Raw genomic sequence first — 17,784 nt, forward strand, 5'->3', positions numbered from 1 at the left:
TGTCTGTCTGTATGTATGTCTGTCTGTCTCACTCTCACTCTTTTAAGGACCGGTTGTAAGAAAAGGCGTCGCCTTAAACCTCTATCCTTGAAAAATAAAGTTCCATCATCTCTCTCTCTCTCTCTCTCTCTCTCTCTCTCTCTCTCTCTCTCTCTCTCTCACACTCTCTCTCTCCTCTCTCTCTCTCTCTCTCTCCTCTCTCTCTCTCCTCCTCTCTCTCTCTCTCTCCTCTCTCTCTCTCTCTCTCCTCTCTCTCTCTCTCCTCTATCTCTCTCTCTCCTCTCTCTCTCTCTCTCTCTCTCTCTCTCTCTCTCTCTAATGCACGCCCCCTCGTTCCCACACACAAACACAAAGGCGCGCGCTGAGGGAAACAAAGGAAAGGGGGACGGGAAAAGGGAATAGAAAAGGAACATGAACAGGGAGGGAGAATGAGAGAGAAAGCAAGAGAGAGAGACAGACACAGAAAGACTGACAGAAAGACAGATAGACAGACAGACAGACAGACAGACGGACGGACAGACAGACAGACATACAAACAGACAGTCAAAGAGAAAGGACGGGGGAGGGGGGGGTGTCACATTGTTCTTTACTGGGTGGTGTTTTTACATTTAGTCAAGTTTTGACTAAATGTTTTAACGCAGAGGGGGGAATCGAGACGAGGGTGTGTGTGTGTGTAGAGCGATATAGAGAAAACTACTAGACCGATCTTCATGAAATTTTACATGGGAGTTCCTGGGTATGATATCCCCAAACTTATTTTCATTTTTTTGATAAATGTCTTTGATGACGTCATATCCGGCTTTTCGTGAAAGTTGAGGCGGCACTGTCACGCTCTCATTTTTCAACCAAATTGGTTAACATTTTGGTCAAGTAATCTTCGACGAAGCCCGGACTTTGGTATTGCATTTCAGCTTGAAGGCTTAAAAATTAATTAATGAGTTTGCTCATTAAAGTTGTCATTAAAATCGATTTTTCACAAACAGATTTAAAATTGATTGCATCGTAATCTTCATCACATTCTGAATCTAAAAATATATACATATGTCATGTTTACTCTTAAAATGTGATCACAATTAACATAGATTAATTAATCTTACGATTAAAATTTAAGAAATCGATCCAAAATGATTTCATCTTATTCTTTATCATTTCCTGATTCCAAAAACATATAGATATGATAGGTTGGATTCAAAAACCGCTCAGAAAGTTAACAAGAATACAGAAAAGCGCGCTTTCCTGCTTAGCACAATACGCTACCGCGCTAATCTGGCGTGTCAATAGCACTACGTTTTGCACATGGGAGGTGAGCGATTTCCTTCACGCGGGGATTGACGAAGCTGTACTGTCTTGGTGAAAAAATACAGTGCGTTCAGTTTCATCCCGTGAGTTCGACAGCTTGACTAAATGTAGAAATTTTGCCTTACGCGACTTGTTTCAAAGTTTATTTGGGCTGGTTGATAGTTGTGTTCTTCTTCTTCTCCTTCTTCTTCTTCTTCTTCCTCTTCTTCTTCCTCTTCTTCTTCTTCTTCTTCTCTTTCTCCTTCTCCTTCTCCTTCTCCTTCTCCTTCTCCTCCTTCTCTTTCTCCTTCTTCTTCTTCTTCAGCGTTCCAGAATTGTCTGGTTACGTGTGAGCTCGTTTGCCCATTTGGGTTCCCCACACTATAGAGCATAGTCAGCTCACTCCGCTTTCGTTGAGTAGGCATGCTGGGCATTTTCGTGTTTCCATAACCCACCGAACTCTGACATGGATTACAGGATCTTTTCCGTGCGCACTTGGTCTTGTGCTTGCGTGTACACACGAAGGGGGTTAAGTCACTAGCAGGTCTGCACATAAGTTGACCTGGGAGATCGGAAAAATCTCCACTCTTAACCCACCAGGCGGCAGCGACTGGGATTCGAACTCACGACCTTCCGATTAGGAGGCCGACGTCTTACCACCACACCACTGCGCCCTTCATTGTTGTGTTCAATCATTTGGTCTGCTATTTTGTCTATCGACATTTAATGGCAGCAAGTTGCCTAATGATTGGCCGGCTTTTCTGGAGAGCAGAAAAATGACGTATTCATTCGAAAGAACATTGTGTTCTCGTTTTGGAGAATTGTCTGGAGAATTCATGCAGGAAAAATCTAACCGGACAAGGTGGTTAAAAATAGATTTCCGTCCCCGAGACCCTCCACCCCCACACACGCAGACAAGCACGAGCGTTCACACACGATCATATGCACACACACACACACACACACTCGCTCGCGCGCACATACACACACACACACACACACACACACATTGCCACACACACACACACATACACACACACACACACACACACGCTCGGTTTTTCTTGTTGGGTGTGGATACCATATTATGCACACACACACACACATGGAAATTACCTGAAACTCAAGTCCGTGTTTCTCTCGGCAAAACTCCTTCAGCTTGGGATACACTTTTTCCATCAAGTTGTTTCGCTCTAGCGTTGTGTCTGCAAAAAAGGGAAATAAGCATTACTTTTTTAAGCCAATAAAAACTTAATTGTCGACACATTGTACATTGATGTTAAATGCTCTTAAAACCACACAATGAACATACTCCTAGAAATGTGATTTCAATGTTCAATAGCGATTAACTTAAAGATATAAGTGTAGCACTATTTTAATCTTTCGTTAGATTTGTACATTAAGATGAGAAAAGAGCCTATTACTTCCTGGCTGCTTCCTGTGCAGAGTGCCAAACAATTCTGCTGGATTAATTTGTAACTGACAACTAATTTATGTGAATCTGCGAAATGAATTCAGCAAATCATTCAAACTGCACATGACGCAGGTAGACCGCTGAAGGATGCTCTTCTATCATGTATATGTCTAACGTGGCTGGATTAACCTGTGGTAAAGTAAACGACTAAAGGAGGCTCTTATTGCATATATACAAGTCTTGTACGAGCCTGAATAAACCTGTGCCCGTGGTGGTGCAAACAATTGTTTGCAGGGCATGGAAGGGTTTCTTTAAACTATCAGGCTCAACATTCCAAACCAGCACAGAAAGCTTTTGATTTCAAATAGTAAGTCTGTGAAAGATATCTTTGCATAATCAGGGATGTAGCAAAAGATCCCGACAAAACCATTGTAAAAGCTATTCAGATTTTGGACAAATGCAAGATTTGAAGGAAACGACCGTAAAAAAAGTATTTAAGGAACCTTCTGTCTTTACTTAAATTTATATGTCTTAAATGTGAATAGTTTTTAGAGTAAGTCGAGAACAAAACAGAGAAGCAGATCCATGCCGAATCTGTCTCGCACAACCCAATGGTTTCTCGATGCAAGGAACAACAACAAACAAACAACATCAAAACATCATTGCATAAACTGAGATCAAAGTATCGTTAACACAACCACAAGTAGCACACACTCTGGTTTTGAAGGAGTTCTTGATTTGAACCAGAAGGTATTGTAAAGGTTATCATTGCATAAACTGAGATCAAGCACCACCTGTAAAAATTCGACAAGAGGTTACGCTCTTCTCAAGTGGTTGTATAAACCCGTTGAAGTGGCCTTGACAAACTTACCCACTTTCGTGATTTATTGTTCTTTTGTGTTTGCTATCTCAGATAGTTCTGAGATTGGAATTCACCTCTGAGGGTTCGATTTCCGTGTTCTTTTGTTATCGTTCCGCGTGACTGTGTGTGTGTGTGTGTGTGTGTGTGTGTGTGTGTGTGTGTGTGTGTGTGTGTGTGTGTGTGTGTGTATGTGTATGTGTGTGTGTATGTTTGTGTGTGTGTGTGTGCGTGTGTGTGTGTGTGTGTGTGTGTTTGTGTGTGTGTGTGAGAGAGAAAGAGAGTGCGTGTGTGTGTCTGTCTACTTGTCTTGTCTGTCTTTCTGTCTGTCTTTCTGTCTGTCTATGCCTGTCTTTATGTGTCTGTATGTCACTGCTTGTGTGTTTTGATTACTGTCTTCTCCTTGCTTTGCCCCCCCCTACCCCTTCTCCCCAGACCTGATGTTTCCCTAAAGTATAAAAAAAAAAATCTGCATGAGCATTCCAATTTGTTCACTATAAAAATAAAATCTTTCAGTCTTCAGGTTTAAATCGGCAAAACAAATTTCTGCTGAAACCTTTAACACGTTTTCTTTTGTAATTCCTCGATAAATAAACACCAAAATACCAACTGCGGCGCATTAACCTTGTCTTCAGTGCATTTTAAGCAGGCCGAGTCACCAATAACGCGAACAAAAGATACATTATATGTTCTCCTGTGTTAAAGATACCTATCTTGCAATCTAAACTGAAGTGAACACTTTCTGTAACCAGTTTTGAACACAGTGTGATGTACTACACCAGTGTTTACCATGTGTGCTACACACAGTGTGATGTACTACACCAGTGTTTACCATGTGTGCTACACACAGTGTGATGTACTACACCAGTGTTTACCATGTGTGCTACACACAGTGTGATGTACTACACCAGTGTTTACCATGTGTGCTACACACAGTGTGATGTACTACACCAGTGTTTACCATGTGTGCTACACACAGTGTGATGTACTACACCAGTGTTTACCATGTGTGCTACACACAGTGTGATGTACTACACCAGTGTTTACCATGTGTGCTACATTTGCTGGTAGAACTATGTACTATGTCACATTGTGCTCAACACGGGTTACAGAATGCGTGTATTGTATGATGAATTGAATTTGATGTTTTAATGTGTATTGGGTATAAATTTAAAAAGTTCTAATGTAGTATTATAATACAGTATGCCTGTTCTTAGTTGTTTAATTTGTTGCCCCACAGTCTGTGTTACATCTTCGTTCTGATTTTAGATCTGTACGCTTTTATGTCAGTTCTGTTTTATTGTCAGACTGTTTATGTGTAACTATGTGTCTATTACTTATCTTACGTATTTTTCATCGTTTTAAAAACATTTTTTCTACATTATCTTATATGTCTTTCGTGGTCGTTGTCTATGCATTTTTTAATGCTTGTATGTTATTTCTTACGAGGAAACTTTTTATATGTAAAATGTTGAATTTTAATGTCTAATGTAAAGCGCCATGAGACTGCCATTTGGCGGTGAACAGCGCTATAAAAGAATGTTTTATTATTATTATTATTACAGAAAGTGTGTTCAGAAGTGGAGCTCTTTCCTTTAGACTGTGCCTTGTCAACAGAAAGCAGCTATTTCTTATTTATTCATTATATTGTAAGTTTGTTTTGAAGACACCACCATAAGCCGTAGGCATATAATTATAGTAGTTTTCACTATATGATAATGGCAGTTTCATGAAAATATAAAACAGAAGTAAAACATTGTTTAAACCGACAGAAAGCAGACATGCTGCGCCGTGTCAACAATATTCAAAATAGCAATAGATCCCATGCATACTTTCAAATGAGGTGAAGGTCCTTCCACTTTAACGCATACCAAAATTCTACCGTCTGTCTGCTCTTTCTGTACACAGTCGGCATTTTAAGTTGAATTAATTTCGCAGACTGTATAGCTGTCACAAAAAAAGACCATGTTCGAAAATAACGCTGTCCGGGTTGTACGGGTTGTGGAAGAATTGCGTCCCCTTGTTTCTATAGAAACACTGATGAGACAAGTATAAATTATGACAATGTCACGTGTAACTTGCCTCAGTGTTTCTTTAGAAGAGCAAGGGAAAACAAGGGAAAGCAACTATTCCACAACCTCCAGTAATATCATTTCCGGAATTTGTCTGAGTGACCCAAGTGTAGGGATTGTCTTATCCCATGTAAAAGCCTAACCAGATGTGAGATGATGTACCGAACGAAAAGTAGAGTGCCATTAAAAGGCATATACGTTTGAAAACATATTTGTCGAGACTGCGCACTGAGCGCTGTTCGTATTGTCATTGGTGTCCAGTTGCTCACTTCTTTGGGTTTTACCCTCAACAACACGATCAATCACTTGTTTCATGTTCTCGTCAATAAATTATTCATCCCTCCCAACATGGAAGTCCCGTTTTGTGTTTCGTCAAAAACATCGACACATGTCTGTTAAGTTTTTACTCGCAGTCAAGACACTGTTTGTAAAGTCAATACCGATCCGCCAGGATAACACAAAACAATGAATGTCTTTAGTTTCTGAGAGTCCAGAAAATTAAAAAGACGAACTGAACAAAGTCGATTTATGAAATTAAAGAAAATGGTCAACGTGAAATGTTTTTGGTTTTGATTAATAGACCGAAACTTGGAACACCTACGAAGAAATTAGATCTTAACACAGAATATATTCAGCTTTCAGCTTTTAAACGACCCAAATTAAGTCTTTACTGTCTGGAGCGATTAAATACAGTTTTCAAGAAAACCCAAACTAATTCAGAACACACGTTGGAGAAAAATATTGCTGTCAAACGATCAAAAAGGATTAAAACGCAAACAAAATAAATGTAAACTTTACATTTTAGCGGTTTAGTTAATTATGTTTAATAACGTATACATACTGTTGAAACATTGCTCTGAAGTGGCAATGTAATGGATTAAAAATGTGCTTTGGGCAACACCAAGACAAAATCTGAAAGTGTATTGTACAGTAAAATGGTATTCAGCTTAACGCATATACTGTATTTTCTTTCCTCTTATTGATTTATTGATGGATTTATTTATTTATTTATTCATTTACCTTTTATTTTATATCTATTTATTTAAAAAAAATTATTTATTCATTTATGTATTCATTTATTTATCTATTCATTTTTTTTATTTTTTTTATCTACCTATTTATTGATTCATTTATTTATCTCAGCTAAACATGTTTTCAAACTACAATTTTTCTTTTAATGTGCTTTTCGTTTCTTTTTAATAAAAATGTCTTTCGTCCTTTCTTTCTCTCTTAATGAATTGATTTATCTATTTCTTTTTCACAGTTTTCTCTTTTTTTCTTCTCTTTTTTTCTTCCTTCTTTTTTTCTTTCTTTCTTTTATTCTTTCCGTCTTTCTTTCCTTTTTTTGTGAAAAGCGATACTGACAAGAAACGTGACCTCTGAAAGTAATTAAGGCAGGTTCCCCAGAAGAGCTATTAATATTCATTCTTGGAATGCTTGCAAGTGCAGGACCTGACACACACTCAGCATACCACACACCGATCCCAAGAAACTGTCAGCGATGGCTTTATATATATCTATACAACTCTCGAACATGTTGACACCAAATGAATCTCAGCTTCGTGGATAAGTATAACTAAGAAGGATTGGGATGCTATTTTGAAATTATGTGTTAATGATGAACATTTTTTCTGGTTAATACGCAGCAGAATTCTCCCAGTGCCACACTACCTCAATAATTCACGCTGACAGAAAATGTCGGCAGTATTCTCTCGCCAAATTCATGTGCATGGTGGTATCTATTTTATTGCCGAATGCATGTGCATGCTAATATTTTTCTCACGCCAAATGCATGAGCATGATGGTATCTTTATATTGCTTAATCCATGTGGATGCTAGTATCTTTCTATCACCAAATTCCTGTTTATGCTAATATCTTTCTATTGCCCAATTCATGTGGATGCTAGTATCTTTCTATTGCCAAATCCCTGTGGATGCAAGTATCTTTCTATCGCCAAATCCTTGTGGATGCTAATATCTTTCTATTGCCAATTGCCTGTGGATGCTAGTATCTTTCTATCGCCAAATCCATGTGGATGCTTGTCTCTTTCTATTGGCAAATCCCTGTGGATGCTAGTCTTTCTATCGCCAAATCATGTGGATGCGTGTATCTTTCTATTGCCAAATCCCTGTGGATGCTTGTATTTTTCTATTGCCAAATCCCTGTGGATGCTAGTATCTTTCTATCGCCAAATCCCTGTGGATGCTAGTATCTTTCTATCGCCCAATCCCTGTGGATGCTAGTATCTTTCTATCGCCAAATCCATGTGGAAGCTAGGGTCTTTCTATTGCCAAATCCATGTGGATGCTTGTCTTTCTATCGCCAAATCCATGTGGATGCTAGTCTTTCTATCGCCAAATCCATGTGGAAGCTAGTATCTTTCTATTGCCATATCCCTGTGGATGCTAGTATTTTTCTATCGCCAAATCCCTGTGGATGCTAGTATCTTTCTATTGCCCAATTCATGTGGATGCTAGTATCTTTCTATCGCCAAATCCATGTGGATGCTAGTATCTTTCTATCGCCAAATCCCTGTGGATGCTAGTATCTTTCTATTGCCCAATTCATGTGGATGCTAGTATCTTTCTATCGCCAAATCCATGTGGATGCTAGTATCTTTCTATTGACAAATCCTTGTGGAAGCTAGTATCTTTCTATCGCCAAATCCATGTGGATGCTTGTCTCTTTCTATTGACAAACTGTGGATGTTAATCTTTCTATCGCCAAAATCCTGTGGATGCTAGTATCTTTCTATCGCCAAATCCCTGTGGATGCTAGTATCTTTCTATCGCCAAATCCCTGTACTGTGGATGCTAGTATCTTTCGATGGCTAAATCCCTGTGGATGCTAGTATCTTTCTATCGCCAAATCTCTGTGGATGTTTGTATCTTTCCATGGCTAAATCCCTGTGGATGCTAGTATCTTTCTATCGCCAAATCCCTGTCGATGCTAGTATCTTTCTATTGCCAAATATCTGTGGATGCCAGTATCTTTCTATCGCCAAATCCATGTGGATGCCAGTATCTTTCTATCGCTAAATCCATGTGGATGCTAGTAACAAATTAAATCATATCAAATCAAATTAACTTTATTATCTCACATTGAGAAATTGCAATGTGAGTATCTTTACATTGCCAAATCTCTGTGTATGCTAGAACATGGATCTTTGTATTAAAAAAACCAAAAACTCGTTAGCATGCTAGTGTCTTTCTATCGCCATATTCACTTGCATTCTCGTATCTTTCTCTTCGCAAATTCGTGTGCGTGATGTATCTTTCTATCGCCAAATTCATAGTCATCATGCTTGTAACTTTCACTCTCCAAATTCCTGTGCATGCCATCTTCTTATTGCCAAATTAACTCGCGTGTATGTACAAGGTCAGAGCATGTCGAGTCAAATCTAATCTGGAAATCACTCCTGGAAAGGTTTTCTTCAGCATGCTACGTTTCTGTCTGCACCCAAATCCGCCAAATGTTCAGTGGACACACTCGTCGTTATGCTCGCATACTTCTTCGCCTTCCCGATAAAGCGTTTATCAATCGCTCTGATCACAAGGACGTAATCGTTCTCACCGATATTTCCTTCCTAAGACTTTTAGACCCTTAAATTCCTGTCCGAAGATCTGCCCGTCACGAACTTATTCAGCAAATTGAAGGAGAACCGTCGACGTTTGTAGCATGTATCTAGCAACACCCCCGCTTTGTTCTTGAAGGGTACGTGTGACAACAATTGACGGATCAAAGTCTTAGTTTGTCCTGCAAAATCTTGCTCGATGTTTAGATGCTTAACGCCCTTTTGGATGTAGCGATTTTCTAACCACGGATAGTGTTCAGTGAGCGCTCTGTACAGATTTACTATCTGTGGAGGTGATATTAGTGGGTTCGATTGTGACTCCTTGTGTAATTCTTCGGGTGGACTAGGTTTTGCCAAATGGTTGCGAATCTATTTCTCCACGTGTAATTCTTCGGGTGGAATAGGTTTTGCCAAATGGTTACGAATCTATTTCTCGATGTGTAATTCTTCTTGTGGACTAGGTTTTGCCAAATGGTTACGAATCTATTTCTCCATGTGTAATTCTTCTGGTGGACTAGGTTTTGCCAAATGGTTACGAATCTATTTCTCCATGTGTAATTCTTCTGGTGAACTAGGTTTTGCCAAATGGTTGCGAATCTATTTCTCCACGTGTAATTCTTCGGGTGGACTAGGCTTTGCCAAAAGGTTACGAATCTATTTCTCCATGTGTAATTCTTCTGGTGTTTAGGTTTTGCCAAATGGTTACGAATCTATTTCTCCATGTGTAATTCTTCTGGTGGACTAGGTTTTGCCAAATGGTTACGAATCTATTTCTCCATGTGTAATTCTTCTGGTGGACTAGGTTTTGCCAAATGGTTACGAATCTATTTCTCCTTGTGTCATTTTTCTGGTGGACTAGGTTTTGCCAAACGGTTACGAATCTAATTCTCCTTGTGTAATCTTCGGGTGGACTAGGTTTTGCCAAATGGTAACGAATCTAATTCTCCTTGTGTAATCTTCGGGTGGACTAGGTTTTGCCAAATGGTAACGAATCTAATTCTCCTTGTGTAATCTTCGGGTGGACTAGGTTTTGAGAAATGGTTACGAATCTATTTCTACTTCACTCAAAGATTCGCCGCGTGGGGTGTGAGTAAAATGTTTTAGAAGAAGAGGATGTTAGTGTCATATCTTGTCAATAGAAGTACAGTTTTCGTTGATTTTTCTTGAATTATGCAAATGCATTGACGAAGACTGCACAGCGTCACTGGAATTTCCATGATATTGCTTTCGACTTTCTGCGTCCTCATAGCTATTGCAAAGTCTTCGTCGTCTTCAAGTTGTTTATCGTCAACGTTATCACACTGGGGACTGTCTCTCTCCCTCCGTCTTTCTCTTTTTCTTTGTCTGTCTGTTTGTCTGTCTGTCTGTCTGTCTGTCTGTCCTCTCTCTCTCTCTCTCTCTCTCTCTCTCTTTCTCTCTCTCTCTCTCATTCCTCCCTCCTCCTCTGATTCACTCACATAAACCGTACACCAATGAACACCACACAAGGACACAAATCCAACCAAACACTTTACCTCCACCCCGACCCCTAAACAACCCCCCCCCCCCCCCCCCCAGATCACAGCCCGTTAGGACCGGTAATTCCCCCCCTCATAGCCACCTGAGCTGTCCTCAGCAAAAGTCTGTTAAAGGCCAACATCCAAAAGAATTTTTCTCCTGGAGCGACCTAAACTTGAACCCGTAACTATTCTTGCATGTCTGTTTACTTCGTGCTGCACGCAAAAATCGAGCGACTTCCTTGCCGCGTGGATTGACGAAGCTATTTTATTCTCGTGACTGAAAACACTGCAGTGCAGGAGCGGCGACTCATATGGTCTCGGCTCGAAAGCTGTCTGTGGAGGCTGCGTGCTATAATTAGCTGACCTGCTACGCGAGCAGTCACTGCAGAGTTTTGAGATAACTTTGTAACACGTTTTATTTTATGCTCCTCAAGAATACAACTTTGGGCAACGTGCCACGTAAAACTACACGCAACAAGGATTCAGTAGGTACCAAACATGCCTTGGTCAGAAGTAGAATGTAAATGAATCTTTATAAAGAAGTAGGTTACTTCAAACGACAGCCACAGCCACGGTTGGGTTCACAGCATCAAACCGATGCGACTCTCCGTCATATCATACACGTAATCTATCAAATAGATGACTAATAAACATGTAAACTACATGTATACGTCTATCGTCGGACATAAGAAAGGAGAGCTTCCCCCGGGCCTGTGCATGTGTTGTTCGTTGTGCGTGTGTAAATGTACACAACAAACTGACGACAAAACTGAGACAGACCTCTTTCGCTTCAGTCTTGCAGAATTTAAAGACGAATACAGGTAAATCGTGCATTATACTAACTGTTTGGTAAAAGTATCAAACGTTTCTTTTTATAAATAAGTGGCAGGCTTACAGGAATACAAAGAGGCGCAAGTTGAAAGTAATGGATATATCTCTGGAAGATGCCATCAGTCCAAGTTGTCAAATGAAATCAAAGATGACAGAAACAGAAGTTTTCCATACAAATGTTGGTGTTTCAAAGGAAGTTGGCATTCTTTCAGATAATGATATAGACGAGGTGGCTGTTTGTTATGAAGTTTCAACAAGCCAACATTCAAATGATTTTACTTCATCTACAGATTTTTTAAATTCAGCACTTTATAACTGCCATTATGAACTTGGAATCAGAGAGAGACCGTCTTTCCATTGTCATTCATGCCATAGATTTTTGTTTCAGAATCAATGTTTCACATGGCGTTCACAAGAGAGCATGCGAAGTTTCCGACAGTCTTTAGGATTTGTAAAAAAGGCCGTGTTTTGCTGTACATGCAAAAACTACCCGTCAAAAGGGAAAGTGCCTAACAGATTGCAACAACATTCCTATTTTAAGCTCAGCCACACGCCGACATGGAAGTTCAATGGTACTTTCAAACTTTTTCTTCTCTTCGTCGTATTTGATTTCTTTCTATTTCATAAGTCGAGTGCATATGATTTCGGCTCGTGTTCATCGTGAGATGGACTTAGTTTCTTGTATTCTGTGGGTTCGACAGATTAACTAAATGTTGTAATTTCGCCTTACGCGACTTGTTCTCTCTCTGTTGGCAGCGTGTAATGCAGCTGGTTAGAAATTAGAGTATTATTTTGCAAAGTGTGTACCAAAAGTTTGTCATGAGCTGCTTTAGGTTTGGGGTGTGGGTTGGTTTGATATTTCCTCCTTGCAGATCAAATCTGTATTCATTTTTGATGTTGTGTCTTATTTTGTGAAAGGAAACATGCAGACTGACTGAACGCATATATATAATTATGTAACTCATAAACACATGGGTGTAGTTATGTTCAAGAACACACACACACACACACACACACTCAGATACACACACACACACACACACACACACATACACACACACACACACACACACACACACACACACACACACACACACACACACACACACAACTGTGTAGATGTATCGTACACCTGATATATTAAATTGAAGTTCACGAAGAAATCGTTTTATTTCTGTGTCATTCAACATCTAGTTTGAATCAGACAAATTGAAACTGGTACAAATATTCAATAATGTTGCGATGTGCCTCGCATGACATGATATCGCAAAAGATAGACAACGGCAAGATCATTCAAGTATGTACATGCTTGTTGATGTCTACTTAGGCGATGCTCAGAACACTAGTTAGATCTTCCGAGATTAAAAAATGACGATGATCTGTAAACAAACCAGGACAAGGAAAGAAAGACAAAACGTATTTGAAAACAAATCCAGATTGACAAACTGAAACTTCGAACTCTGTTGATATTTCACGGGAGATGAGGTATGGTGCAAACGTATATAATTATACTGACTACATTTTGTTACGTACTCATCAACAACAACAAAAACCGATATAACCAAAGGCACACACACACACACACACACACACACACACACACACACACACACACACACACACACACACACACACACACACTTTGCTGGTTTGCTGATCAATGTCACAGGAAACGAATGAACAACAGAAAGCGTGATGAATTCCTGGCCAGAAATCAGTCACAAAGACCTGAAAGTCTGCTGAATGGAACTGGTAAATGTACACATTTGAACTGCTGTCAAAATTACTATGTAATACGATAGTCGGGTTTTAAAATTGGTAGCAAATTACAACCAATAATGATGTTTTTTGCTTCGGCATTGAAGCAATGTTCACTATTTACTAACAAAATAATTACGAAATAAACACAAAACCAAATCAGTGAGGCAGAGGGGACAAAAAGCCGAGCGGGTGTGTGTGTGTGTGCGTGTGTGTGTGTGTGCTAGTGTGTGCCTGTGTGTGTGTGAGTGTGTGTGTGTGTGTGTGTGTGCCAGTGTGTGTATGTGTATGTGTGTGTGTGTGTGTGTGTGTGTGCGTGTGTGTAGAGCGATTGAGACCAAACTGCTGGACCGATCGGTCGAACCCACAGAATAAAACTGCACGCACTGCAGTGTTTTCAGTCACGAGAATAAAACAGCTTCGTCAATCCACGCGGCAAGGAAGTCGCGCAATTTTTGCGTGCAACACGAAGTAAACAGACATGCAAGAAGAGCGACGGGTTCAAGTTTAGGTCGCTCCAGGAGAAAAATTCTTTTGGATGTTGGCCTTTAAAGCTGAGCGACCCGGCCCCACATGGTTTACAGCCACGACTTTAGCCGTCATGCAGTTATCGCTGAACCCGTATCTCTCTACCCTCTTATCAGCAGCTCTCGAGCGCAATTTGCAAGGCGGTATGAGTGTGCTTGCCCTCATTTGTAAACACAAATCCCCTCCCTAATCTGCTTTACATCTGGCTCCCCTTGGAGGTAGAGCAATTTATCTATTTGTTTATGTATTTGTTTATTTATTTTTATTTATTCATTTGTTTAGTTATTTACTTCAATATGGCCTAGATCTAGTTTTAATGTGTATGTAGTTGTACATGTATTTATTTATTCATTTATTTACAACAATGCACCCACGTCTGATTTTTACATTACTCATTTATCTTCTATGTATCTACTTATTTGTTGCTCTGTTTGTTTATTTTTCATTTTTTATTTTTATTATTTTTTATTTTTTTATTAATTCATTTTTGGATTACGTTATTCATACTTTTCTTCATGCATACGTACATGTATTCATGCAAATATTCATTTAATTCATACACTACCGGTGTGTAAATCTGCGAAATAAATTCAGGCACAAAATGTCCATCTACACAGTCAGCCAAACGTAATCGTTCTCACCGACATCTACACAGTCAACCAAACGTAATCGTTCTCACCGACATCTACACAGTCAGCCAAACGTAATCGTTCTCACCGACATCTACACAGTCAGCCAAACGTAATCGTTCTCACCGACATCTACACAGTCAGCCAAACGTAATCGTTCTCACCGACAAATTTATAATTTTGGATGATGAATGAGATGAGGATGATTATAATGATGATGCTTTGGATTTCCAATTTGATTGATTTTGGTTGTTGATTTTCGGTACACATGTGGCTAAACGGAAGGATGCTCTTATTCCAAGTACAACCCCCCACACACACCCGAGGTGGCTTACACGATAGTTTACAAAGAGCCGGAGTAGCATAGTGGTCAGAGTACTTGCCTCTCACGCTGGCGGTCGGGAATCGACCCCCATTTGGGGCGGACACAAATACCCGATTTTAGCGAGCGCTCTCCAGTCCATCCAGCTGGAAATGAGTACCTGATCCTATGTAAGGCCGGTCAAGGCACCACCCTCGTTTGTCAACTTTGTGCAGACTCTCCTCGGTGTCCGAACACCCCCGTGTGCCCGCATGCGCACGATAAAGATCCCAGGGTCACAGCGAAAGCCTCAGGCCTTGGAAACACGAATACATGTATGCAAAAATATGAAGCCCCGGTGACCCGTTCGGCCAACAGCCCATAAAGTAACCATTCAGCACTGACCCAAGACGACCCAACCCGGTCCCTAGCCCATTTCAAGTCCTCTAGCAGCCGGCAGCCAGCTATCTACACCCCCCCACCCCACCCCTGCATTTTTATTTTTTATTTTGTTTATAAAAAGCCGGGTTTGTCCGTGTAACATGCCCCTAATGGCTTTGCCGTGAGGGCGTAAAACGTACATTTTCTCTTTCACCCTCGTAAAGCTGGCCCTAGACAAGTTGAGATCTCTAACATCTGACTGCACTCCCCTACAATCAAATACCTGTGCCTGTATCTCAGAACATCATGACCAGGGCAAGTTCTGTTGTAGGAACCACACAAACATTTCATGGCTTTTATATCCCCTTTCCAAATGAATTCTATACTTCTGACACCTAATGCAAAATCCTCTTGAAAAATGACGCATACACTGACAAAACAGAGATGGATATCATCCTGCATACACTCTACTTAGGACAGCACGTGCGCGCGAATCTCGAAAAAAAAGATGTCATTGCCACGCAGGGTCGTTAGTCACTGGGTCACCAATATCCCACTTTTATTAGGCATGAAGGTACAGTCCTTCCAGCATATCAGATCTGGTCAGGCTTTTACATGGAATAAGGCAATGCCTTCACTTGGACACACACCAACAATCTGTGCAGAGTGGATATTATTTGCTGAATTTTATTTCGTAACTGACGTAACCAATAGCCATATCAGTTTGTGTCCTTGATTTGTCACTGAAAAATTAGTTGTAAATCCCGATTTGCTCAGGAAGCAGCCTGGCTGAGGAGTTTTGGTACATCTGCGTGTCGAAGGATTCCTCTCCCAGCCATCTCTATTACCATCACTGATAAGTATACCAATAACACGGTAGAGTTTTCTTAATATATCTTGCAAGATAATCACAGTCATAATTTGTGCGCTTGCTAGATACTACCTACCTGGACTGTGAGCCACTGGGAAAGTTCTTTACATTATTCCCCCCTCTGCTTCTTTACCTCTGTAAACTTGTAGAGCTAGTTATTTTTCGATAATGACCCAGCAACCAAACAAATAACGAGCCAGCAACAGCCTGAATCCTCGATAGTGCAATGGGTTGAGAAGCTGTTCTGTTTCGGTACTACTTTTGCGACTGAAAAGTTCCGAACGCTCTATACGTACGAAGTATACATCTCTGGAGCAAACAATACAAACATACCGCATTTAAATTAACAACTACAGGCCTGAACACATGAATCTCCATATAAAATCCATGAGTTCGGTTGTTTTCTGAATCTAGATCTGCCGTGCACAAACCGTTCATCACAAGCAAATTCCCAAGGCAAGTAACTCATACTCTAGCGACAAGAGTAGTTCCCCTTCTTTTAACGCAGTTTCTTCGACAACACTGACTGCAATCCGACGGTCAGTTTTCAACAATATATCATTTTATAAACAGATCACACGCAACCAAATGCACACATCTCATCAATTTAAACAACATAAAGCGGTTTCATACACTATTTTCCCCAGAAAACTGAACTTCATACAGTGATTAACGTTGGAACACGGGTGCAAAAGTTCGTCTGCTAGTCCCATTTGACGAAAGAACATTATCCTAAGCGATACTAAAACATAAACAGAACACACAATATCTGCCTTTACCGCCACAGCAGAATAACAGCATATCTGTGTACTTGATTTTAGTCCAAAACAGGGAAACTGACAAGAAGTGTTAACAGAATGGAATGATTTGCACGGAACTATACAACCGCGCATTAATCGATCGCCTGCGCAGGTTGACTGGTTGAGTGATTCGGATTCGATCAAACTTTCGCACAAAAACTCCTGTTTTCTTTGAATAACTGAAGAAAGGAGGAATAACGAGGTGAAGCTCGCATTTTTCATGATCCGCCAACTTCGACCATTATTTTTAATAATCACTGAGACTCGGCATGTAACCTCTACTTAAATGCCCAGTCCGTCAGGTGTAAAATATTCAACGAACTATTTCAAATTTGGTCAGGCTTTTACATGGGATACTGCCATCTTTATTGAACACATAGCAAATACCAACAGCCTGGGTGCTGACTGAATGCGCAGATGGGGTATTTTGGATTATTCTACATACGTGAGAGAGACACCCGTGAGATAATAATCGTTCAAATCACACGTGTGTATATCATGTAAATGAGGTCATGTCAAGCAAGTCTGACAGGGACCTGTTTTTCCACTGCGTATGATGCCAAAGTCACCGAGACAAACGTCATTATAGAAACACAAATTACGCTCGCTAATTACCCTCAATGAATCTTTAGAACTAACACGTCACGCCACACTTTCAGAGTGACGTTTCTTTGCTTTGACGTAATAGATTGCACGAGGCTTCAGAAGAGATCCGCCTTTAATGCTTCAAGTCAAGTCGACCCCCTATGCTGCATTGAAGCTGTCATTTCAGCTCGAGAAAAAGATTAATGTTAAGGTCCCTCTCAGGTTATCATTGCAACATGACTTGTTTCTATCACCATGAAGATATTATCCAGGAGGCAGAGAGAGGAAACGGGTGTGAAAAAAAGAACGAAGTGTTAAAAGACGTGAAGGGAGGTGAAGAAAAACAAGTCGCGTAAGGCAAAATTACTACATTTATTCAAGCTGTGGAACTCACAGAATGAAA

At 40.2% G+C, this 17,784-nt stretch overlaps 1 protein-coding gene across 1 annotated transcript in view; it reads right to left on the reverse strand.

Annotated features, from left to right (window-relative positions):
* Nucleotides 1-17,784, reverse strand: part of LOC138981611 (NACHT and WD repeat domain-containing protein 2-like) — a gene marked incomplete in the record, with an annotated part of 92,710 nt that overhangs the window by 61,381 nt on the left and 13,545 nt on the right. Inside the window, 1 exon segment of the mRNA XM_070354586.1 lies at nucleotides 2,395-2,483. Within this exon segment, the coding sequence (XP_070210687.1) occupies nucleotides 2,395-2,483 (89 nt within the window).

This window comes from Littorina saxatilis, linkage group LG12 (assembly GCF_037325665.1).
Source record: "Littorina saxatilis isolate snail1 linkage group LG12, US_GU_Lsax_2.0, whole genome shotgun sequence".
NCBI lineage: Eukaryota > Metazoa > Mollusca > Gastropoda > Littorinimorpha > Littorinidae > Littorina > Littorina saxatilis.